The sequence below is a fragment of the Cheilinus undulatus genome, linkage group 13 (assembly GCF_018320785.1).
Source record: "Cheilinus undulatus linkage group 13, ASM1832078v1, whole genome shotgun sequence".
Lineage (NCBI taxonomy): Eukaryota > Metazoa > Chordata > Actinopteri > Labriformes > Labridae > Cheilinus > Cheilinus undulatus.
The window spans coordinates 10,984,499-11,009,689 of NC_054877.1; the positions used below are offsets into that span (position 1 = coordinate 10,984,499).

Consider the following 25,191-nt stretch of genomic DNA (forward strand, 5'->3'; position numbering starts at 1 on the left):
GGTAAGAAATAAAGCTAAATCTAATTAAAATGATTTATTGTTGTTTGCTTGTTTGTTTTGTAGGTCACAAGGCAGATTTTTCTACGTGCTCCCCACATTAATTATCATGAGTGACATTAAACAGCTCATTAGAAGTTCCACCTTAAAAGCTCATCCTGAAAAGTAACCGACTGACCAATAGAAATGAAAAGTCATGAGAATACTGATGAATCAGAGGGGAATGATGGTGATTAAGAGCCAAAGGCTGAAGCAAAACCCTAACTGCCCACTTCACGGCCTATAACCTCTGTGAACAGGCGGCAGATCATTAAATATGTAATGGCCATCTTTAGCTACTGATGTTTCCATCATAATTTCTCAAAGCTCTCCGTGACTTTTCAAACTATCGCTTTAGTGAGGAGGACAGTAAACTTAAACCTAAGGCAGCAAACCCTCACATTTAACCTTTACATACTGTTCATTTTCTCTGCTTCACTGAATGGTCGGGCCAGGACCCCTACATCCCAGTATCCTTATATGAAATATTCTAAAAATTTAGAATATCATCATGTAAAAGTTCATTTTTTCCCTGTGATTTACTTCAAAAAGTTCAACTTCCATTTATTCCAGACTCGTCTCATATAAAGTGAAACATTTCTAGACTTTTTTGTCCTAATCTTGATGATTACAACTCACATAAATAATACATAATCCACTCTTGGACTATTAGAATATTGTGAAAAAGTCCAAATTGCAAAGGTTTCCTGAGCCTTCATTCTCTCACTCTGGTTCGGCACACACAACCACAATCATGGGGAAGACTGCTGACTTGACTTTTGTCCAGAGGACAATCATTGACACTTTCCACAGGGAAGGTAAGCCACAGAGGGTCACTGCTGAAAGAACAGACTGTTCTCAGAGGCTGTATCAAAGCAGATTCATGAAAGGTGACTGGAGGGGGAAAGTGTGGTCAGAGAAAGGATGAGCTCAGCCTTCAGAGAATTGACAAATAAAGCAGGTTCAAGAACCTCGGGGAGCCTCAGAAGGACTGGACTGAGGCTGGAGTCAGTGGGTCAAGAACCACCACACACAGACGGGTCCAGGAGCTGGACTAAAAATGCCATGTTCCTAGTGTCAACTAGCCAAACCTGTACTACAGACACTATAAGCATCTCACCTGGGCTAAGGAGAAAAATAACCAGGCTGTGGCTCAGGGGTCCAGACTCCTGGTTTCAGATGAAAGTAAGCCAAGTTCCCAGAGTCTGGAGGACGACCAGAGAGGTGCTTGGGATCCAGTGTTTTCAGTTTCCACAGTCAGTGATGGTTTGTGGTGCCGTGTCATCTGCTTCTGTTGGTCCACTGTGCTTTACCAAGTCCAGAGTTAACGCTGTCAGACGTTTAACAGGAGATTTTAGAGCCCTTCAATGCTTCCATCTGCTGAGACTCTGATTTCCTTTTCCAGCAGGAAAAGCAGGACTTGACGTCTGCCCACAGTGAAGCCAGGACTACCAGAAACTGGTTTTCTGACCATGGTATTACTGTGCTTGACTGGCCAGCCAACTGGTCTGACCTGAACCCCAAAGAGAATCTCTGGGAGAATGTCAAAAGGAAGATGAGTAACACCAGACTCAACAAAACAGACCACTGAAGGCTGCTATCACAGCAACCTGGGCTTCATAACACCCCAGCAGTGACAAGGACTGATTGGCTCCAGATGCAGTAATTTGTACGGCGCTCCAACCAATTACTGAGTGCATAAATGAGCATAATGATCCAGGTCAACATTTCTGTATCATAGATCCTTTTTTGACTGTTTTTGTGATATTCTCATATTTTGAGATAGTGGGATTTTGGAAGCTGTAAGCTGTAATCATAAACATTTGAACTTCTTGAATAAAATCACAGGCGGATATTCAAATTTTTTGAGATGCAGCTGTATTTTGGGCTCCCTGCACATTACTCTTAACTTTGCTGTTGACCTCATTTGTAGCTGTTTCTCAAAGCAAAGGAAGGATATGTTGGAGGATGTCACTGTGCCGCCTGAGGACTGTTCCAATGTCTAGGATCCTCAAAATTTTTCCAGGGACTGAGTCCTTCAAACAGAGGATTTCCAAGGATGCACATACTCTATATTGCCAAAAGTATTCACTCAACCATCCAAATAATTGAATTCAGGTGTTCCAATCACTTCCATGGCCACAGGTGTATAAAATCAAGCACCTAGGCATGCAGACTGTTTCTATGAACATTTGTGAAAGAATGGGTCGCTTTAAGGAGCTTAGTGAATTCCAGTGTGGTACTGTGACAGGATGTTTCCACCATATATGCGTTGTTATCATTATTGTATGGCATCAAAGTAAAGCTGGACAGGTAGAAGTAGCACTATAGAATATGTTTATACTAAATAATAATATATGATTGTATGATGAATATTATATATATATATATATATATATATATATTTTTTTTTTTTTCTATATGATGATGTGATAGCATATTGGACAGCACTGAGTAAAAGTTGTACAAGTTGTTATTAGCACCCCTCCTTTTTTGATTTCTGCCGCCGCATATTTGAGCGCGACCCTCCCTGTGACGTAATCACGCACTCGCCAGCCTGTTCCAAATGAACAAAGAGTTAGCAGGGAGGACTCTGGCCTCGCCACCAGTTGGAATCACAAAAGCCCATTACAATTATCAGTGTCCATTCAAGATGACAACTCGAACAAAAATGCTCTACAGCCGATCCTGACACAAAACTGTTCTAGGTACGAAAACTTTCCAAATTTAATGATTGAAACTTGTTTATGCTTGTGAACATTTCTAGTGTGATATGGCTGCAAATTTGGCAAGTTCAATGAACACTTACAAGTTACAACACTATTGAACAGCATGTACTCAAACAAGGACACTAGGACTGTGTTTCATAACTGGTAGAAGGCATATTTGAATTACATCCAATCAGTCTCATTAATTTCAATCCATTTCTAATTTTAATCAGATATCAGCAATTTTATGTATGAACAAATGGAAAAAGCAGAGTCCATTTTAATATTTTATTGCAATTTATTCCTTTACAGTTAAACTGAAACCAATAGAGTATAAAAAAACGGACATTAACATACAGACACACAAGATCAAACAAACACACCGATGAGGAAAACAAACACACCGAGCCTAAAAACGATCTTGAATTCTCCCGATAAGACATGTCCGTCGAGCTGTCGTCTCTGAGAACATAATACAGTCCTTGGTTGTGTCTTCTCCTGAAGACCAGTAACGACGCATAAAAACACAAACCTACTGCTAGTTCGTCCTCTTACAGCGATAACTGGACAACTGGCCAAAGTAACGAAGAAAAAATAAAGACAATCTGCTTCAGGGACAATGGAACAACGGAGTGTGTGCACCATGCTTCTGTGTGGATGTTTGCTTCTTGTATCTACAACATGAGTGTTAAAACAGGAGTCCAAGTTCCTAAAGGAAGCTGAGTGTACGCTGCATGCGCTTCTGTGGTCCTTTCTAGGAGTCCTCCTCGCCGTTGACGCTGTCGCCATCGTCGTCGCCCTCCACATGCTCTCCTTCCTCCTCCTCGTCCTCTTCGTCCTCTCTCTGCTGGCTCTTCACCTGGACATTGAAAAGAAAGTTTGGGTAAGCAACTGTAAAACTATTGCACAAGTTTTGTCTTTTTTTTTTTTGGTCGCTGTGGTACAGAAGCAGTTTGATATCAAATGATTTCTAAATATTAAAATTCAAAATTCTGCTACTGTGACTGCTCTTTGTAGGGGAGTTAATTGGACATTTTCCTGTAAATTTTGATGAAAGCATAAGCAGCTGATTAATGAACATTTAATGATCTGAAGATTTTGTAATTGAACAAAGTGAGAACTAGTTTTGATTAAATCATCAGATTATCCTGGATTGAACAGGCTGTACTTTATCTATGTCATTCACAAAAAAATCTGAGTGAGGTGCATGAGGTGCAATATTTCTTTTGTCTGAAAGTTTAGTTAAAATACCCGTCTAAAACTTTTTATGCAGGTAAGATGTTATACACTACAGACAATTCAATCATTTAAGTATCATTTTTTAGAATAGTTTACCCAAAAAATTCTACTTTTCTCATTTTTGTGTTGTTTTTTTTTTTTCAAATGAGAAAACTCATTTGGTATTTGCAAAAAGAGTCAACACAATCAAAACTAGATTTTTTTTTTGTTCAACCCTACTTAGTGTTGTATTCTCAGTGTTTAACATTTCAGTGTTGATTTTAATACTCAAAGTGTAATCTTAACTCTATTCAGAAAAAATGGCCTTCAGTGTTGGAGTTATTTGACAGTGTTGATCAACCAGTGTTAGTCCAACACTGTAGACAGTCAGTTGATCCAACTCCTACCTACTGCAATTTCAAATCTGGGGGGGCAGAGTTTTCCCATCATGCCTTTGTGTGTTAGTTTAGCTGTGTTTCAGATGTTTTGATGTATTTAGATGTTCAGCTGTGTTTAGATGTTACCTGTTGTACAGGGGTCACTGCTGGGATTCACTTACACATGTTTCTTGACTTATCTTGAGTTCTTAAGGTTTTGATGTTAAACACTTGAACACCATGAGTGTAATTGTCTTATTCAAGTCTTAGTTGTGGTGACAGCTCACTTATAACTGTGGAGAGAGTGCAGTCTGTCAACTCAGGACAAGCTCAAACTCTGAGTCTGCCACATAACTCCATGACTGCTACTAAATACCTCACAATGTGAAGTGGCAATCAATGATGTTGGGTGTATCTGATCTTCAGCACACATTTTGTGAAACTTACATGTCTTGTTTCTTGTTATTATTAGGTTGGTGGAAGAAGGGCAGTGGTTAGCCAAAGTACTCTAGACCCACTGAGATTAACTGTAATACACACCTTAGTGTTAACACACCAGTCAAGTGTAGTCTGGTAGACTTAACTGTTTCGCACTGACACCAGTGTAGAGTACTATCAACACTACTCAGTGTTCACCAGTGTAAATTTTCAACACCATGGATTGCGTATTAGATGAGTTTGATGAGGGAAAGCTGGAATACCATCTGCTTAAATTGAGTTGGCACAGCAGGTCCAAACTCGGCAGCAGCGATCTAAAAATAGCTTACACCGACAACAGAAGGTAATGAACTTATTACTAAGACTATAGGAATTATGGCAATGGGCGAATTTGCCAAAATGTTGAAGTATCCTTTTAAAGAATAATTGCATATTAAATTGCAATTGCAATGCTGAGAAAAAATATCACAATAAGATTATTTTTCAAAATCATTCAGCCATATTCTTGAATCAGACTCACCTCTTCCTCCTCCAGCAGGTCTCCTTCATCCTCCTCATCCTCCTCAGAGTCGTTCATCTCCTGATCTCTCTTGAGCTCATCGTCCTTCTTATTGCTCGGGTGTGGAGGAGAAGTCACTTCTCCTGGCTCGGGTTTTGCGCTCTTAACTTCTGCCAAACACGAAAGCACATGATTACCCATTCTAAAAATGAGGTGATAACACTATACTAAAAACCTGACATCCTATTTAACAACCTTACAAATAAATTCAACAGTCATGAATGCTTTATAAAACATATCGTGTACCCACACCTACCTGACTTCTTGCTGTGGTCTTTCTCCATGCGCTCCAGACTCTCCAGCAGGTCGTCCACTTTGCTCTTGATCTGGGTCAACTCCCGCTTGATGGTTTGGAGCTCATCGACCTTCACTGCAGAGAGAAGAGCAGCATGAGGACAAAACTGGATTTCAGTTTCCTAGGAGTCTAGATTAGATGTTTAAGGGCCACATACAGATACATTTAAGAATGGCTTGGCCTATTTAACTTAAATACATCTTTGGTATGTTCTAGTTAGTAAAACAAATCCAGTGTGGGTGAAGATATGCTAAGAAATTGAATATCACAGCTTTCCAAGGCAAATACCCAACCATTGCTAAGGATTGTGGGATAGCTAATCGGATGTTTAAATGTTAAAATCTTTCAATTAATTCTCATTAAATTAATATCTTTTCTATTTAATAAAATGACTATAAGTATTACAACTAGGACTGTCAAAGTTAACGCGTTAATATCGCGTTAACTCAAATTACTTTTAACGCCGCTAATTTTTTTGTCGTACGATTAACGCATGCGCGTTCTGTATGACCGTCGACCCATCCCGTAGTTTGCCAGACCAGGAAGTGGTGCCGTCGTGATACGGTACAAGCGAGCAGAAATGGATAAAGGGCAGAGACTTTTGAATGACAGGTTCAGCTTTCAGATCATTTCAGATAAAACTGAAGTTATTTTCTCCTACTGTCAACATGAACGGAGTTACAGGAAGTTCGTAGAGTCTTATATAGCCCGCACCACTCGCTGGCCATGCACACCACTAATGCAGAGAGCCGCCCCCTCGCCATGCTGGATTTGTTTACAATGGAGACACTCAGACAACTCTGCAGGGATGGACTCGCTATCTGGCATACCGGGCATTTCCCGGTGTGCCGACGTACTTTTGGGCCAGTATGATTTATTCATTTATTTAGGCAATTATATCTGCCATGAACCGACACCACAATGGCGCTGACTATTTATATTGACAGCTGACTGGTCCAATCACGTCTCATAAAGGTCCGTTTACCCCCGCTCCCATCCACACTCAGCTCCTATTTGAAAGTGAAAGTATTCGGAAAAAACAAAACTTACTAAAACGATCGACTGGAAGTGTAAATAAATGCCAAATTTAAATAACAGTCAATCAAGATGCTGCAAAACTGTCAAAGACTCTGCAGTCCCTATAGGAGATTGTCTGATGCATGGTGAATGTACAGCTGCATCATGATGAGGAGGAGGAGACAGAGTAGCAGAGGTTGGTGTGTGACAGGAGAGCAGAGGTTAGTGAATGAGCTCTGTAGAGTATCATAATATAAGCTGAAGTATTATTAGACTGTGGGTCTCCTTTATTTAGGAAGAAAAAAATGGTTTTAGATTAAATCTGTAGCTCTTCTATGATCTGAAGAATAAAGAGATGGTTAAGTCCTCTTAGTACACCTTAAAAGTTCTCCACTGAGACTTCTTTTACTTTGTGTGTTCATGAGTTTTGAAAAGAGGCTTCACATGTGTGTTTATTGACATCATTCCAGTAAATCTACTGGACTGATGACAGTCATTTCTTTCTGTCAGCATTTATTTTACATTTGGACTACATTTTTTAGTTTGAAAGAAAAAATATGCTAAATAATAAGCAGACGTTTTTTAAGTAATGACTTGCTTTTTCTCTTGAGCAGGGCAGATGTGTCCACCTTACTCACATCAGAACAGTGAAACACCATTAGATGTGTCTGTGCCTTACTGCTGAGCTCTCAGCAGAGACTTGACTTCTTTATGTCCATGTGTGATGATGAGATCTGTTGTTTGGTGTTCAGCTGCTGAGAACAGAGGAGTTAACTTCTAGAAGTCTAAAGTTTGACTCTACATTGTGGTATTATTCAGTGATGTTACATTAAGGTCAGTATCTTCATCAGTTATGGCTTGTTGGGCTTGAGTTTACCATGTTATGCTCTCAGCATATTTTTGCAGCGTTCAGTATCTTTGAGTTCAGACTAGAGAATTTTCTGGACTTTATCTGTTGTTGTTTTGGGTTGTTGACATGAACAAACATTTGCATAAAGAAAGCATTTTTGTCCACTTGTGTTGATAAGGGTATTTAAATCTTGAGAAATAGTACTGTAAGGTACATTTAGAACAGACAAAAAAGTGCGATTAATCGCGAGTTAACTATGGAATTTGTGAGATTAATTGCGATTAAAAATTTTAATCTATTGATAGCCCTTATTACAACCTTTTCCTACAAATCCCAGTTAATTGTGCCCTTGTGTTTCCCTAAACTCATAATAAAAAAACATTCAAAGCTGTGTTAGTTTTCTAAAATAGTGTTGACATGTTTACTTGTTCTGGATGAAGTCCTCTGGCTGCTCTTGGAGGAAGAGGAGAAGCTGCTCTTGGTTCGCCGGCTGCTTCCCCCGCTCAGGCTGACTCTAGGGCGCTTCGACGGGATCACGGCGCGAGACAAAGGTGGTGGAGGAGCAGGGACACGGGACGGGTAGGAGTACATTCTGGTACCAAACATGAGAAAATAATTAAATCAATTCAGGACTTAGGGGTTACAGATTTGGTGAATACTTTTATTTAATGACATGAAAACTGTCAATTGATTTTGCAGACTGAAACTAAAGGACATTATGGATGACCTCCAACCTAAAAACACAATTTGTATATAGTCTAAACAAAAATAAGTGAAGTGAAAGTAGATAAAAATGAACAGGACACTATTTAAGGCCAAAAAGAAACAAAGAAAAAGGCGATTCCTCTTATGTTTGTTTTTTAAACTGAGGGTCAAAGTAAAAAAATGACTTACCTGTCATAATAATCTCTCTGAAAGTCATAGTCCAGCTCAAAGGAAGAGCTGCTGTTAAAAAGAGGAGAAGTTACACACATTAAAAGCTTATCCTTTGTTGTTATTCTTATTTACATCTTTAAGTTTTATTCTTGTACGATGCTAACATTTGGTCCTTTACAAGAACAAAAATCATATTAACAGCTGTTAAACTGCAGGTGTCCTTATGACTCACCTGTACATGTCTCCAGCTGAGCGCTTGGTGGTTTTTGACCTGTGTGGTTTGGGTTCTCCTGCCAGGTTGATGTCTGAAGGAAAACAGAGACAAACATGCAGACTTAAGCTCTAGTCCCATACTGTTCCTTAATCGCAAAACATTTAAAATTATTAATCTATTAAAGGGTTGAACAGGCTGTTTGCAGATGATGCTATATCACAGCAAAAACTCCAGATTGGGGGTCAGAGGGTGATTTCTGCATAGAGAAGCTACACAGTTTTTTAAACTAGAAACATTCAGGGTAAGAAGTTCACAGAGAAACGGTGGTAGGCACAAATTGAAAACCTAAACGATGCTCTCATATGGCCCATTTCAGTCCAGTACAGTTTGACTCAGTAAAACATGATCTTGCATGTACTTTCACAACTAGTGTTCATGCAACCTTGCTCGTTGTGGTTGGAAATCCATCTCTTTTTAGAAATCCAAATCACTGGGCTCAGCTCAGTATGAAGAGCTTTTTTGGCACCCAAAGGCCCCCTTATTTGGTACCAGTTCGGCTTATCTGAATGCCTTTCAAATAATAGCTGAATAAAGGGAGCTGGCCCTCAAACAGCAGCCAGCTTTTGTTGTACACAAAAAAAAAAAAAAAAACACCTCTTGGACCAGCTGGATCATGAATTATGCATTGTTATTTGGTTGCATAACCCACATTAGGAATGGGTGTTATCCGTTTTTTAATAGTAACAAACCTTCCACCAATTTTACCAGGGTAGACGGTATTACCACAGGGTGTTGAAAAACCACATCCACGTATCATACAAGCACAGCCAACAGAGTGCATGTCTATGCAGGCGCTTCTTTCATAACTTTCACAAAATACCTCAAGTAAAAAAAAACACTGATTAGGAGACATTAACAGGTGCGCTGCACATATTTATATTGCAGTATTATTTCCACACTTCACATCAGGAAAGAGGATTGGATTAATTAATTTCTATAACGGAATATCTTATCTCTTATCTTATGTTGTCTTTAGAGAGGACCAGAGCACTGTCCCAGTGCTGTGCCAGGACTTAGGGGCTATAGTAAACCTTTCTTTTCACCCTTCCTTATAGAAACTCCAATTGGCTTGTCTAAACAGAGTCTGTTTTTAAAGTTAACTAAAGAACATAAAACATCTAACTATAAGTATTTGTCATTAAGAAACCCTCAACTCTCCCTTAGATGTAGATACCCTTAAGGCCTCACCAAGTACTTGTCCTACAATCATCCTCCCGTCCTCCCCATTGACAGCAGCTCTGGCATTCCTCTCATTGGCGTACTGAACAAAGGCATAACCCTTGTGGACGGAGCAGCCGACGATCTTTCCATATTTGGAGAAGATGGCCTCCACGTCAGCCTTGGTGACCAGCAGGGTGTTGAGGTTTCCGATGAAGACCCGGGAGTTGAGGGAGCGTGGGTCGGTCTTGTTGGTGACATTGCTGGCGGCCATCAGTGCGGAGGCGCTGGGTGAACGACTGGCAGGGAGACACACAGACACAAACATACAAAATTTAGTGGAAGAAAGAGTGTCAGATACCATTCTGAACTATCTCTGACATTTCTGGATCAAATGCTGGAGCATCCCTGGGTGTGGAGGCTACAGATGAAGGAAAACAGTGGGAAGTATCTGCATTCATTCCTGCAAAAAGAAAACCATTAATGTACAAAACTAGACAAAAAAAAGAGAAAGCATTTCAAAGGACCTCTATCAAAACCAATCCTAACTTTGCCATCAGCCATACACATGAAGTCAATAACCACCAGTTCCCTCTTCCTTATTTCAGACTCAACCCAAAGACAGCTAGTTAAAGAAGTGGCACCAAATCTTACACTTGCTCACTTATAAAATAAAAAAGCTGCAGTCACTAGGCGCTAGAGGGGAGCATTAGCATCAGACCATGCCATTTCATATATGAAATGTGGCATTATACTGTTGCATGTAAATCACAGTATTGTGAAGAAAGATCTTTAACTGAGCTGGAGGTTCGGGATCAGCTCCTTATGATAGGGTTCCAGCATTTTGCTAATCATTAAATTCAAGTAAGAGATGGAGCATACAATATATCACCATGTGACTCATTTTTAAGTCTAAGAAGCCGCTTCGAAAATGCATTGTTAAAACAATAGATGCAACGCAAGTAGTGATTGTGCACAACTAGGCGTTGCATTTTCAGTGCAATTACAGATTTTGCATGTTTTCCATACACTTGTGGATCCATTATACTTTGTATTATTCCAACTTTTCTAAAATAACAGTTTTTTTACACAAAATAATTTGTTCCTTTGGGTAGGGAAGTGTCAGGCAAATTGCTGAAATACAGAATAATATTTTAACTTAAAGAAAAGTCACAAATCCTTCAAGAAATTTAAGTCACTTTATGATCCTTCCAAGATGGTAAAATGCTCTGATTCCTAAAGTAGGGATCAAACATTTAAATTTTCTGGCAAGGCTCTTTTGGTTGGCATGAGCTACAAAGTTAAGCCACGCATACCTCCTATAAAATGACAGAAACATGACAGGCAAGCATCTGAAACAGTTTCTAAAATATTTGTTTTGTGTCAGTAAGTCTTTTTCTAAGCAGTGAGGCAGGCCTACTATGTAGAGTTTAGCAAGTTTGAAGTTTGGATGAGATCAATAAAATGATTAATAGTAAAACTGAAGAGGGGCCATCCAGATTAACATGAAAACAGCAACAATACTCTCAGATATTTCCCTGTCTCATTCAGATGTTATGCACAATTTAACACCAATAGAGGGCAGCATTTACACCATAAATCTGATTTTTTTTAGTCTGATGTCAGATTATTTTATCAGAGTATCTACCAGAGAACAGAGTACACCAGACCTTTTATGTTTATTTAGTTTCCCAAGAATGAAAACTATCCCCTTCCTGTAAATCAGAGCAGCCCTACCTTTAAAATAAAAAACAAGGGAAGGCAACAGTTAAAGAAGCAAGACTTCAGGAAGGATTGGTATGTTGAATAAAGCATGGGGCTTTGTGGGAATTAGGAGATTGGGAAGTGAGTCCTGACACAGCAAACATGAAAACAGTACTGGCATCAACAGTAGCACGCCCCCTCTAGCTGTCAGGGGGGGTCGAACAGTCATCACTCACTCCATAGCGTCTGTGTGCAGGGCTGTCGTCTGTCTGATGTTTGACACTGTGGGCTGGGATCAGTTTGGGCTGGTGTCTCGACCTTCACCTTCGCCCCTCGCGATTTATACTGAGGCGACAGAAAACACACCTCAGTCAAGCCGAGCAGGGTTATGGTGTACCAAGTCTTACCTGGTTGGGGTGTGTACAGGGGTTAGTGACGAGGCAAACACACACAGGGTAAACTCATCACAGCTAGCCATGTTGAGAATAAAACCTAACCCCTAATGCATTTTCATGTGCAACATGTAATGCTATTAATACATAATATGTAGAGGGAGAGCATAAAGTACTTAATTAGCTTAGCTTCGAAATAACTGCATAAACAGGTAAATGAGGCAAGCTCTAGTTTTCCATGTGTGCTTTTTTTGTGTAGGACATGGTCAAAGATGTTCAGAAAAATTGTATACTCAGTGTGAACAGTGCAAGCGATGCCCCTTTCAAAATAGCACTGACCCCTACCTTTTCATCAGATGATGGCAAACATCAAATATATTGGTTAAATATCTTTTACATTACCTTAAAAAAATCGTACTTATCATATAAAGTTACTGAAAGGAAAAATCATGTTCAAACACTTTAATCATGAGACAAACTTAAACACCAACTGTGCTGGCTAGAATACCAAGAGCATCAGGTTTCGCAGAAAAACAATGAATTTTGCACACTAAAAAGCCTGAACCATCAGTTGAGTGACATTATAAAAGGTAAGAAAAAAACGATTTTGTTTCTGAAATGGAGCAGGTGTGCCAAAATGAACAGTGTCCTAGGAAAATGTATTATTTGAGTCAATTTCACCACAGTGGAAGGTGAATGAAAGGTGAAGAAACTAGAAAGATCTTGTAATGATATCACATTATGTCACCAATGCCAACGTGCAGAATTACTAAAAAGAGAACATCTTTGATGACTTTGTCCTTTTACTGAGTTTTTAATTCGGTATTTATCTGAAAAAAGATATATTCAATGGCTAAGTTGAAGTAAAATTAGGGATGCACAATACTGATTGGATCTATGCCAATAGCTGACATGCTTTGATGATATTTCCAGACTTGTTCTAGCTGATACACACCTTATTAGAATTACTAATCATCCAATTATTTATTTCATTTGAATCAAAAACAACACCAAGAATCTGCTGTGCTAGGATTCACTTGTGACTTATCTTGTGACAATTTTTAAAGAAATTCACATAAGGCTGGCCACACACTAGACGACAGTGAAATCTTTAACAATTCTTAAAGCATGGGAGACCACTGACGTGGTGACAGTTTCAAACAATTTTTCATCCAATAATTCTCAGAGTGCATTCACAAGGTGACTCAGCCTGACAGAGAGAATTCACACCTGCCATCTTGGATGATCAAACATGACATCAGAGCAAAAAAGGAAACATGGAGGATGACTGAAAGCCTAAGTTGGCTGTCCTGGCAGGTGTTCAAAGTTGCAGCACAAAAAAAATAAAAAATAAAAATGCAATAAACACTGAGTGAAATCCTGGCTGAAATGAAGGTGTGGTTGAGCCAAAAGGTATTTAAAAATTAGATGGTGATGCAACTGTCTGCTACTTTCCATTGATTTAATCAACTGAAGGCAGCCTGATATAGAATCATAAATGTGAAAAACTGAATATCTACGATTCTATGTTGGGGAGGTATTGACGTGGTAGGAAAAACTATCATGTGGTCACCACATTTGAGAATAACTTTGACTGTTTGTGACAAAGTGCCAGAGAGGCAAATCTGATCTAAAGCTGTGCTTAAAGTCATGTAGAGTATGGCCAGCCTTAAACAAGACTCACATTGGTTCTGCAAAAAATTATGCACCTAGAGATATGCTAGGATTGAACTATTTAAGAAAATTACACACATATATATATATATATATATATATATACATATATATATATATATATTATATAACTGATTTAAAATGCAATTATTTTTAAGTTCCTAACCTTATGTATCTTTCAACAAACAAGTAAAAACTATACTATATTTAAACTTACATAATATTATTTAATTGAACAAGGGCCGAACAGATCTAGAAAGATATTCAATTGTGATTATTTTGAATCAAATTGCAAATTCAACTAGAATTGTTTCACTGGGGGAAATGAAAATGTTTTTAATGTCATTCTCATTTTGATAAAGTAATAAAGACGCAAAAATAAGGAAAGTAGGGGTTTTTGTAAACCATACTTAAAAATGCTGATGGTGTGATTGCATTTTTACAAGTGTTAAACTGATAATTTCACTCATTTCAGGTTAAAGAAATATTGAACCCTCTGTGAGTTCAAAATTTCAGCAGGCTATATTGTGATTTAATATGAGTTTCGATTAATCAGCCAGCCCTTGGTCAGACCTAATAGTTAAATCCAAGGATGACTTAAAAATTTGAGGAATGAAGCTTTAAAAAACTGTAATCTACTGGTAACCACATCACACCGATAATATCAAACATCCCAAGCAATGTGACTATGAGGCTTGTGTGTGCTACCTGAAGGCATGGGTTGATTTGATACACAAACAGCCATTATGCTCTTTCAGAATGACAAATGTTTAATCAATAACAATGTGAAATTGTAAGTTTATGTAACAAAACTGAAGCCATTGACAGTCCAAAACTCCCAAAATCAGAAAAATATCACTCTTCATCATGGAGGAAAAAAAGTCGTAAAAAATCTATTCCACAAAAAAACAAATTTACAGAGCAGAATGAGGCGGAAATCAGTCTTTGGTTAATCAAAAATTACCTAAAATCATTCACAACACACCCGCCTGGATACCGACAGCGCCACCAAGAGGCTTTAGTGAGAAACACAGGCCCTGCCTTGGCCCCGGTTAAAAAGCCGGATGGCTTGGCTAACATTAGCCAAAAACCACACAAAAAGCTCAAAAATACATCGCACTAGACCAGTCCTCCTCCTTTCAAAAACCAAAACCTGCAAAAATCTAACACTTGGGGGTATTCTGTAAATCAACTGTGGACCAGGACGATCCTGAGACTACAAAGCCACGAGCCTCTGACGCTGTTAGCTAGTGCTAACTAGTTAGCATGGTGGGCTGGCTGAGAAGCGTGCCAAAAACAAATCAGTCCCATCATCAAGGAAAAGTCTTCACAATAAACGCCACAAAAACAACGCTACACAAACGTGCAAAAAACGGTAAAACTGCAGCTAAAATGCATCCAAAGCGTCGTGTACTCTAAAAAACACAACCAACGTTCGTGTTTGTGGGGGATGAGCGTCTTCGAGTTAGCTCAGCTAGCTACCTTAGCTAGCCAGCACATTACGTTCTGTCCACTTGCAAAATAGGAAAAAGCATCGTTGAAAAAAATCCAAAAAGAAAAGAAAAAGGAAGGAAAAATGAAAAATGTCTGGAAACAAAATACTCACCACGACCTTTACGAGTAAAATGTCTTGCTTTCGGTAAAATCGTTCAAATTGTTACTTAGGTCGTCCTTTAGAGAACAAGCGATTCGCCCCCCTGAGCAGCGAGCTAGCTTTCTTCTAGCCTCCGAGCTAACGTAAGTGGTGATGGCGCAGTACGCGGCAGGGGTGCTTGTTTTGTATCCAAGCGCTGCCCTGGGAAGCGGGGTCGCTCCCTACAGAATCACACGAAGAAAAAAAAATGACTACGGTGTGTCCTGATATTCAAAACGTATTTACCTGTTGTTTCAAGAAATCACCCTTTCTTGCCTGCTTAGTCTTGATTTGCCTTTTATTTTCGCAATTATTTTTAACGCCTGTAAAGAAGCAATCGAGACAACCACTGATATTAAGCTTTAATAAGAAACGCTTTCAAACTGGGCTTAAAATCAAACCTTTAAATTGTGTGATTATACCTTCTATAGAGCAGTAAAACACCGCTTCACTGAAACAGACATTTATTAACTGTTTAAACATTCATTTCACTAAGATAGTATGATAGTATGTCAGTGAAGGCCTAGGCCATAAACTGCCTCATCTACCCCTCACTCAGCCCTAAATGTATGAACTTCATACATCCCCGACCTATGCTCAATGGCAGTAATCCTCAACCTTTTTAGCCCGCAAACCCCCAAATAAAAAGTGCCAGAGACCGGGGAACCCCACTGTACCTGAAGGTGGTTGAACACAGCCATGCACAATTTTGAATAGTCATATACAGACAAGGCGGCCCATAAAGAGGGAAAAATGGGAGAGCTTTCTGGCACCCAGCCAAACTGGGGGCCCATGGAGGTCAGCAAAACCATGGTCCATTATAACGTTAGGCTGTGATATCTATATTTCATATTTAACCTTAAAAAAAATCACTCTTATCAAAGAAACAAAAATCTTTTTAAATCATTCATGTAGTTAATAGCCTTCCTAAAAATGTAAATCCCCAATGTAGAGAAAAAAAAAATCAAAATGGTTTACAAATTGCTACAATGGGTTGATTATGGCAAAAATGGTAGAAAAGGTGGGCGAATTGGATTTTAAGTAGCAAAAATGGGTTAGAAGTTACAAAAATTAGATAAAAATGGCAAAAAAGGCAAAAAAGGGTTAAAAACGGGCATAAATAGAGGTAAAAGGGAATTAAATAGTGGCTAGAATGGCTTTGAAGTGGTAAAAATGCGTGGACATTTGGTGAAATGGGATAAAAAAAATGGATATAAACTGGCCAAAAAGGGTTAACTGAGAAAGAAACAATAGGCCGATATTGGAAATTGGTTAAACTAGTGAAAATGGGCATATCAAATGTTGAAATGTGGTTAAAATGGGGAAAATTGGGTGTAAAAAGTGGTAAAAAGGGGTTAATAGTAGCAATAATAGGTCAACAGAGGCAACAATTGGACAAGAATTGGAAACCTTCACACCATGCATGTAATAAGCCTTTAAGAGCCACAACTTACTTCTAATTTTATATTTTCTTTATTTTTTCATTTTTCTGTCTTGTTTCCCAGCTGTATCACCAACTGTATCCTGGCTGAAAGACTTATTGAAAAGAAAAGGAAAAAAGAGGAGGAAAATACAACCCAGGGTGAATAAAATGACTGTGTAAAACCGATTCTAGTTCTCTATGGAAGTGTTAATTGTAGGGGAATACCATCAGCTTACATGATTTTTCTTTGTTGCTAAATAGTGTTCATTTTCATTAACAGTATTTTCAAGGCATAAATAAGTAACCATCATAAATATTTTTGTGTCCTCACTGTCTTGATAATAAAAAATAAGAATGGTCAGTGCTGTAATACCACATATCACCAACAGGTGGCAGAGTTGCAAAAAAAAAGAATGAATAGTAACAGTTTTTTTTCCCATGAGATATATTTTTCATCAAGAGTTTGTCTTAAATGACTGATAAGATGAACCGATACCTGTAAGTGATTCATTCACTGATTTCTAAGCTGCAGAACATAGAGATGTATATTTCCCCCGAATTAAACCCAAAACTCCAGGTGAAGCTGTAGATGTGGGACAACTTTGTAATAAATAAAAAAAAAATCTCCCTTAAAAAACTTCCTCTGATAAAAAATTAAAGATAGATGAGAAAAATATGGACTACTGGGCATAATGATCTGTATTAAGTTATTGGTAGTTTTTCAGTTTTCTTGTTGTTGTTCTTTGTTGCTTTTTTTTTTTTTTTAAATATTTTTTTGTTCTCTTGTTTTATACTTGTAACACTAAGATTCAATTTAAAAGCAAAACACACCATCTGTAAATTGCAATATTATTGCTATTATTATTGCTATTATTATTATTATTATTATTATTATTATTATTATTATTACTATGATGATGATCCTTATTATTAGAGTACTGATTTTGATGTTTCACATAATGCACTGCTATTTTGGTTAAAACATGAGTTCTTAAATCAAATTAGCCAGCCATTCTTTTGTGAATTAGAGGGCATCAAAAATATTGATAAAAGGCCACTCATTATTCTAGTTATGGCTGTCTACTGTGTATGGAGTTCTGTGACCCATTGATATTGTTAGCTGCTTCTGTTTGGCTTGATCTATCTCTCGTCCTGTAAGCTCAGTCTCAGCAGATGGCTGTTCAGCATGACCCTGGCTCTGCAGGTTTCTGCCCCTTAAGATGACTCTTTTATTGCCACCATAACTTCGCTAAATGTTGCCAAATGTTTTGTTCATTGTGGATTAGGGCTGGGCAATTAATCACAAATTTGACCGAACTGCAATATGGCCTGCTGCAATTATCAAATTGCAGAAGTTGTAATATTTCTTTAACTTTAAATGTGTCAAAACACCAGTCTAGTTAATAATTTGTTGCCGCGGCAGAGATTTTATGCACATTATGCAGACATTTAAGTGTCAATTTTTTTTTGTAATTGTTTACAAAAAGCCTCCATTTTGTGTTTTATGCATGATTTTCTTAATCAAAATGAGTGACATAAAAATGCTAATACCCTTAAACAAAGCAAACAACATATTTGCAATATGAGCAAAAAATAGTTAGCTCAGTCCATCTAAAACTGATGAAGTCTAGCGTTACTTCATGAAAGTCACACCCCAGCTGTGATCAGCTGATAGCCAGCCTCCCCTCCTCCACCCCAGCCGCCTCCTTTATAGCTGAAAACTTGTTGAACCCCCCTATTCAGATTTATGCTACCATGGATTAATAGCTTTGGAAATAATTTCATTGTTTTCAATACACATGGTCTTCTTTATGGAATTATTTATTGCTTGAATTTATTGAAAAACACGTAAGATTAACCCAAGAATAATCGCATATTAAATCGCAGTATTTTGGAAAAAAAATTGCAATTAGATTATTTTTGCAAATCGTTCAGCCCTATTGTGGATCCATGTTGCAGCTTGGTGCACAGTCTAGACCTGCTCTTTTTTAAAACTGTCCTGAGTTGGTGATGAATTAGTTGTAGTCTGACAATTATTTATCAATGGTATTCATTATTTTGAATAAGTCATGTTTCACATCTTGCTGACACCAGTTTGCAGCTGCTTAGGGCTTAGTTTAGGTTTACCAATATGATGAACCTCCTCAAAGCCCGACTGGTTGAAAGAAGACAGAAATAGAGAAAAAGGGAGGAGCAGAAGATGGATTGGTTTGATTTTAGGGAAATCTAGGGGCATGTTGAAGTGGGATACTACTCACAAAACTTTGCCTTAATCACCACTTCAGTACTACTTTTTTGTGTACTTAATATTCTGTAAAAAGGGTAAGAATGAGGATAGTAACATTTTATTTCTTTTTTTTTTTTTTTTTTACATTTAGGGCACCTTTTTTTTTTTTTACAGTGCCTATAAAAAGTATTCACCCTCTTAGATGTTTTCTCCTGTTATTGATTTTATAAATCAATCATGGTCAAATCAATAATTTGGCATTTTTGACCAAAAAAAAAAAACCCTCCTTAAAGTCAAAGTGAAAACAGATTTCTACAAAGTAATGTCAATTAAATAAAAATCTGATTTAAAATAAGCGACTGCATAAATATTCATCCCTTTAAGTCAGTATTTAGTAGATGTACAGTGCTTAAAAAATGTATTAGACCACCTGTCATATTTGTCTCAGAGACCATCCAGCATCATGAAGTGCTTTAATGCAGGCTCTTTCATTTTCAGTGAGCTCTCCACGTTTTACCATTTTGAACAGGAATGAGAAATTTCAAAGTGAATTCACCTTTTTGTACCCAAATTTGAGCCGGCTCACTGGGCTTCTCTGAGAAGTCAGAAATTAATCAAGCATAACATTCAACCACTAAAACTCATTTTTCTGTTCAAGAATGCAAGTAAATAACTATAATTTGACATATTAATCAAGAAATATTAATGTGCTTTACTATTTTTTCAGTTTTGTTTTTTGTAAATCAGTACATCTGAAAATTCATGGATAACAATAATAATTATATTTTAGCATTAAAAATATCATTTCAGTAAAAGAGCTTCTACATATTGGTGTATTAACCATTGCAGAAACATAAAAAATGATTTTGGTAATTACCAATGCTGTTAATTTAAGGCAGCTGTGGCATAAACCTTACTTTGGGTGGTGGTCTTATACATTTGTTAAGCACTGTACCTTTGGCTGCAATCACAGCACTGCGTCTGTGTTGGTAGGTCTCAATCAGGCTTACACATCTGGACACTGCAATTTTACTCTTTCACTCTTCTTTGCAAAAACTGCTCAAGCTCTGACATTTTGCACAGGGGTGGGGTGTAAACAGCTCTTTTGAGTCCAGCTACAAATTCTCTTCTCCTTAAGATTGGAAAAAGGGGAAAGCCTTCTGGGACCCAGCCAAACTTTGGGCCCACAGAGGTCAAGAAACTCACGATCCATTGTAGAGTTAATCTGTGGTGACCATATTTTACTTTACTTGAATAATAACCACTCTTATCAAAGCAACAAAAATGATTTTATTTATTCCTGCTGTAGTACGATAAAGCATTTTCAAAATGTAAAATCATTCTCTTAAAACAGAGTTCTCTCTTTTGGTAATGTAAACAATGTGGATGGGCACATTAAACTACACTATTTGGAAAATAATCTTAGATTTCATAGCAGACCCACGATGTGCACAAAGGTCAGCATACCATAGAATAAAGTACAAAACTGAGAAATCTGGAAGGGAAAGATAACAAAATAACTGCAAAACAAAGGCAAAAAAATTAGGGCACAGTTAGGCAGGAAAATGGGTGGAAAGTGGTTAAAAAGGCACAAAATGGATTATAAATGGCGAAAAGGGTTACAAGTGACAATAAAGGGCAAAAATGGGTGACTAAAGTAGTCGGAAATTAGTTGAAAATAGCAAATTTGGCTAAAAGTGACAAAAATGTTACAAATTCTCTGTTGGATCGAGGTCTGAGCTTTGACTTGGCCACTCCAGAACATACACTTTGTTGTCTTACAAACATTTCTGTGCAGCTTTCACTATCTGCTTTGGGTCATTGTCTTACTGGTAAATAATTCTTCTCCCTTCTCCGTGATTCTCCTGCAGACTGAATAAGATTGTCCTCCAGGATTTTCCTAGATTTTGCTGCATTCATTTTACCCTCCACCTTTACAAGCCTTCCAGGGCTGGCTACTGAGAAGCATCCCCACAGCATGAAAACACACCATCCCCACGGTGAAGCACAGCAGGGATGGTGTGTTTTTGTCATATTAAAACTGTAGTAAAGATCAGAGGTGTCAAGTAATGAAGTACAAATACTTTGTTACCTTACTTTACTAGAAATTTTGGGTATCTATACTTTACTGAAGTAATTATTTTTCAGCCTACTTTTTACTTCTACTCCTTATATTTTCAAACAATTATCTGTACTTTCTGCTCCTTACATTTTAAAAATAGCCTCGTTACTGCTATTTCATTCCAGCTTGTTTTCATTCCAGCTTGTCATTGTTCAACCCCCCCCAAGAAAAAGAGGTTTCTTCAACAGGTGAAGAACCCAGGCAACAGTTCCCGTATGCAGGGTCTCTCCCATCTCAGCTCCTGAAGCTTTTAACTCTTTTAGAGTAGTCATGGGTGTCTTGGTGGCCTCTCTCAGTAGTCTCCTTCTTGCACAATCTCTCAGTTTGTGAGGACAGCCTGATCTTGGCAGAAGTGCTTTATTCCTTAAATTTCAACTGAACTCCAGGAGGATGTTCAGTGTCTTGGATTTTTGCATCCATCCCCTGACTCAGACTTTTCAATAACCTTTTCTCTGAGTTGGATTGGAGTGTTCTTTTGTCTTTATGGTGTAATGTAGCCATGAATACTCATTAACCAGTGACTGGGCCTTCCAGACAAATGTGTCTTTAAACTGCTGTCACTTGAGACTCAGGTGACCACCATTTCACTATTTGTGAGACAAATAGCACCAATTGTCTGGACCTCTGTTGAATTGGATCAGCCACTTTAAAGAGGGTAAATATTTATGCAGTCACTTATTTTACATTACATCTTTTTATTTAATTAACCGTGACTGATGTATAAAATCATTAAAAGGGTAAATCATCCAAGGGGGTGGATCATTTTTCGGTATCTTGTTTGTGCAGATTCTGGGAACAATGAGCGATTCTTCAAAGTAGTTCCTGACAAACATGTTTCAACTACTTTTCATGGACGATATACTGTAGAAGCACTCACATCAACTTAACGTCAATGTGTGTGCGAGCATGGAAACACACAACATGACCAAGGAGTGCACACAGACAAATACATACAGTAAAGTTACCATGGAAGAGAAAGTAGAGCCAGGGCTGCGTGCTAGAGCAGGGGTTAGTGCTGTCACCTCACAGTGCTGGAAGGTTCCCGTCCCCATCAGACAGGGCATTTCCTGTGTGGAGTTTGCATGTTTTCACTGTGCGTGCACTGGTTCTCTCCAGGTTCTCTGGCTTCTTCACACAGTCCAAAGAAATGATCATTAGATTATAAGTTTGCACAACGAATCTCTGAACTTTTATCTTTAATTGATTTAAATGTTAAAGCCCCTGTAAAGTGAAATCCAAACTTTGTGTCTTACCACACTAGACATGTTGGAATAAGGTAAACCCGTGAAAACACTGAGATCTACATGTGACCGAATTTTGGATTTAGACTGTTGGAAAGTTGTTCATCTCTATCTTGGTTTGGTTTTATTTCAGCAGGGCAACAGTTTGAGCCCATGACATCATCAGTCTTTGACCCCACCCCTTAACAGTACAATGATATTGTCATGCTCTTGGATGGCAGGCAGTGTGAGTGGGAGAAAAAATTGCAACCAGGTGGAGGATTCATACGCAGAGGAGAACTTTAATTTTCTGACCATCAAAACAACAACAAATATTTCCAAAAATAATAGTCCCCTGCAGAGGAAAAACAGAAAGAGTAGTCCAACATAGGGGAAAAGGCTCTCATCATAGCCTCAGCTCAACAAGGCACCGAACAACATGCTTCACCTGAAGAGAACGCAGAGGATAGACATCAGGATGTCTGGTTGCATAATCACAAATTACAAGAGCATATTTGCATATTTGCATCCTGAGCTACTCGTTGGTAATGGACCAATAATGTCCATGGCTATCCTCTCATAAGGAACACTCATAATGGGTAGTGGCTGCAAATAACCTCTGTCAGATTTACGGGCTGGAGCAACAACTTGACAAGCATGACATGACTTGCAGTAATCTTGAACATCTTTATACAAACAAGGCCAATAGAACCTCTGACTAACCCTGTCATATGTCTCAGCTTGTCCTAAGTGGCCAGCCCATGGAATAGTGTGTCCTAAATGAAGGATCAGTTGACGGTAGACTTTAGGGATAACTAACCTTGGTGTAGCAGTGTCAGAAAGATATAATAAATCGTTCTTTAAAATAAATGGATCTGCAGTGACTCCAGGCAACACTTTTACACCTTCCACTGGTACTCCATCTACCTCAAAGACTTTGTCAAACAAGGGTTTTAAAGTTGAATCATTCCTTTGGATATCTCTGAAATTTTCTGGAATCTGCCACTCTGGGTCTATCTCTGAGCTTTTAAGATCAATACCAACAGGAATTTGAACTTTACTGGTCCCTTTGTTCTTTTCACGTCGACGTTGTCGTCTACTTTTTTTTTTACCTTGGTTCCTCCCTGCACTAGTTCATCATCAAAATTTGGTAGAGGCTCTAGACCTCTGGTCATAGATCTTGTAACCACGATACATGTACATGCATCTGAGGTTTGTTGAACAACACTGTCAAGAATGGGTAAATCTTCTCCCAGGATAACATCATAAGCTAGATTTTCAAGAACTCCAACAGTTAGCAAAAAGACCTGACTCTCTATCTCTAGGGTTACGTTGGCAGTAGGATACTCCTGGCTGTCACCATGAACACAAGTTACATTTACAACTTTCTCATAACTGGGAAGAACATTACCAATCAAACCTGCTTTGACTAATGTTTGATTACTGCCAGTGTCTGCTAGCGCTTTAACCTCTTTACCATTAATGGTTACATTGGTTACATGTTTATGTTGACACAATGGCTCCTTAGATTTCATTTCATGCCCTGGTCTGGGTACTGAACTCATCTCTACAGCTTTAGGTTTCCGTAAAGGACACACTGAAGCCTTGTGACCAGATTGTTGACAATAGAAACAAATCAGTTCACCTTTTGGACGAGACATTGTAGGCCTTCTCATAACCCCGGTGTCAGTATTACTGTGGTCTGTTGGGTTGATCAGCCTGTGTCCCTCATACCTAGGCTTCATTGCAGACGCCCTCCTCTTGATAGAGTCTCGATGAGCTGCCATGTACCGTTCTGCCAAATCTGCCGCTTCCTCTCCAGTCTGTGGATTGTGCTCCTTTACCCAGGTGCGTACATCAGGCTGAAGAAGCAGCGCAGGTACTGTTCCAAAATGATGACTTCTCCCACCTGGTCCTAAGTGCGGCTGTCTGGACGCATCCACCTCCTGTATAACCCCTTCAGACGGTTGTAACTCTCCCGAACAGTCTCCCCGGCTGGAACGATGGTGCTGTTGAACCTCTGCCGATACGTCTCTTCTGTAACATTGTATTTTGTCAGTACTGCTGCTTTAATGGCTGCATAAGACTCTGCCTGCTCTTCATCCATGCATGCATATGCTTCAAGGGCCCTGCCAGTCAACAGGGTTACTACTCGGGCAGCCCACTCTTCCTGCCTCCACCCCCAGGTTCTTGCAATCCTCTCAAACCGCACAAAGAAACTCTCTGCATCTTCACCTTCTCTGAAGTCAGGGATTCTAGGTTCTGAAACCCTTGAGATTGAGGCTTGACTGGGTGGATTACTGGGAAGCAGGGGTTGTTGTTCATACGGCTGATTAAGTTGATTTTGAATCCCTTGTGGAATGGCTGCAGGCATAAATGTTGAAGTGTTAGTTGGAATGTGAGAACGAGCAGGTGTTGGTAGAGGGTAATGTTGACTTAACTGTTCTTCTGATACCCACTCTTGTTCAGGTTTTGGTTGCACTTGATCTTTCAACTGTCTTATTTGTTCAAACAACATCTCCTCTGTCTGCTTAGAGTGATGCATAAAGTCTCTCAGTTCATTCATGAAGTTGACATCAGTAAATTGAGTTCTTGGAGTACTCACGGTAACCACTTTAGGTCGAACCACCGGCTCTTCGTCAACAGGCTCAGAAGCTTCAGTCATCTGGTAACTGTCCGGCTGATCTGGAAAAGACGCTGTGGCCCCTTTCTGTGAAGCATCAAAATCCATGCTTCTCTCTTCCCGGTCACTTTCATTGCCCTCCAGTTGAGCTGGGTTCTGTCTTGTGACTCGGTCTCGTCCACGTCCCACACCTTTCATCTGGTCAACTGTCTTCTTTCTCTTTCCACTTCACAAAGGCGTACCATCCCACCACTGCCACCAAATGTCATGCTCTTGGATGGCAGGCAGTGTGAGTGGGAGAAAAAATTGCAACCAGGTGGAGGATTCATACGCAGAGGAGAACTTTAATTTTCTGACCATCAAAACA

The 25,191-nt window shown here is 38.8% G+C and overlaps 1 protein-coding gene across 5 annotated transcripts; it reads right to left on the minus strand.

Moving 5' to 3' along the window:
• Positions 1-3,018: 3,018 nt before the first annotated feature.
• On the minus strand, positions 3,019-15,336 carry LOC121520004 (heterogeneous nuclear ribonucleoprotein C). Of its 5 annotated transcripts, none has more exons than XM_041803187.1 (9): positions 15,183-15,336; positions 11,747-11,855; positions 9,837-10,105; positions 8,607-8,679; positions 8,393-8,440; positions 7,924-8,090; positions 5,593-5,706; positions 5,298-5,446; positions 3,019-3,603 (listed from the first exon to the last, which is right to left on the minus strand). In XM_041803187.1, the coding sequence occupies exons 2-9, from the start codon at positions 11,749-11,751 to the stop codon at positions 3,499-3,501; spliced, it is 930 nt and encodes a 309-aa protein (XP_041659121.1). In that variant the 5' UTR covers positions 11,752-11,855; positions 15,183-15,336; the 3' UTR covers positions 3,019-3,498. The 5 variants fall into 5 exon arrangements, with proteins under 5 accessions (XP_041659121.1, XP_041659123.1, XP_041659119.1 ...); XM_041803189.1 differs by having other exon boundaries at positions 5,298-5,443; positions 8,393-8,443; XM_041803185.1 differs by having other exon boundaries at positions 8,393-8,443.
• Positions 15,337-25,191: the final 9,855 nt, after the last annotated feature.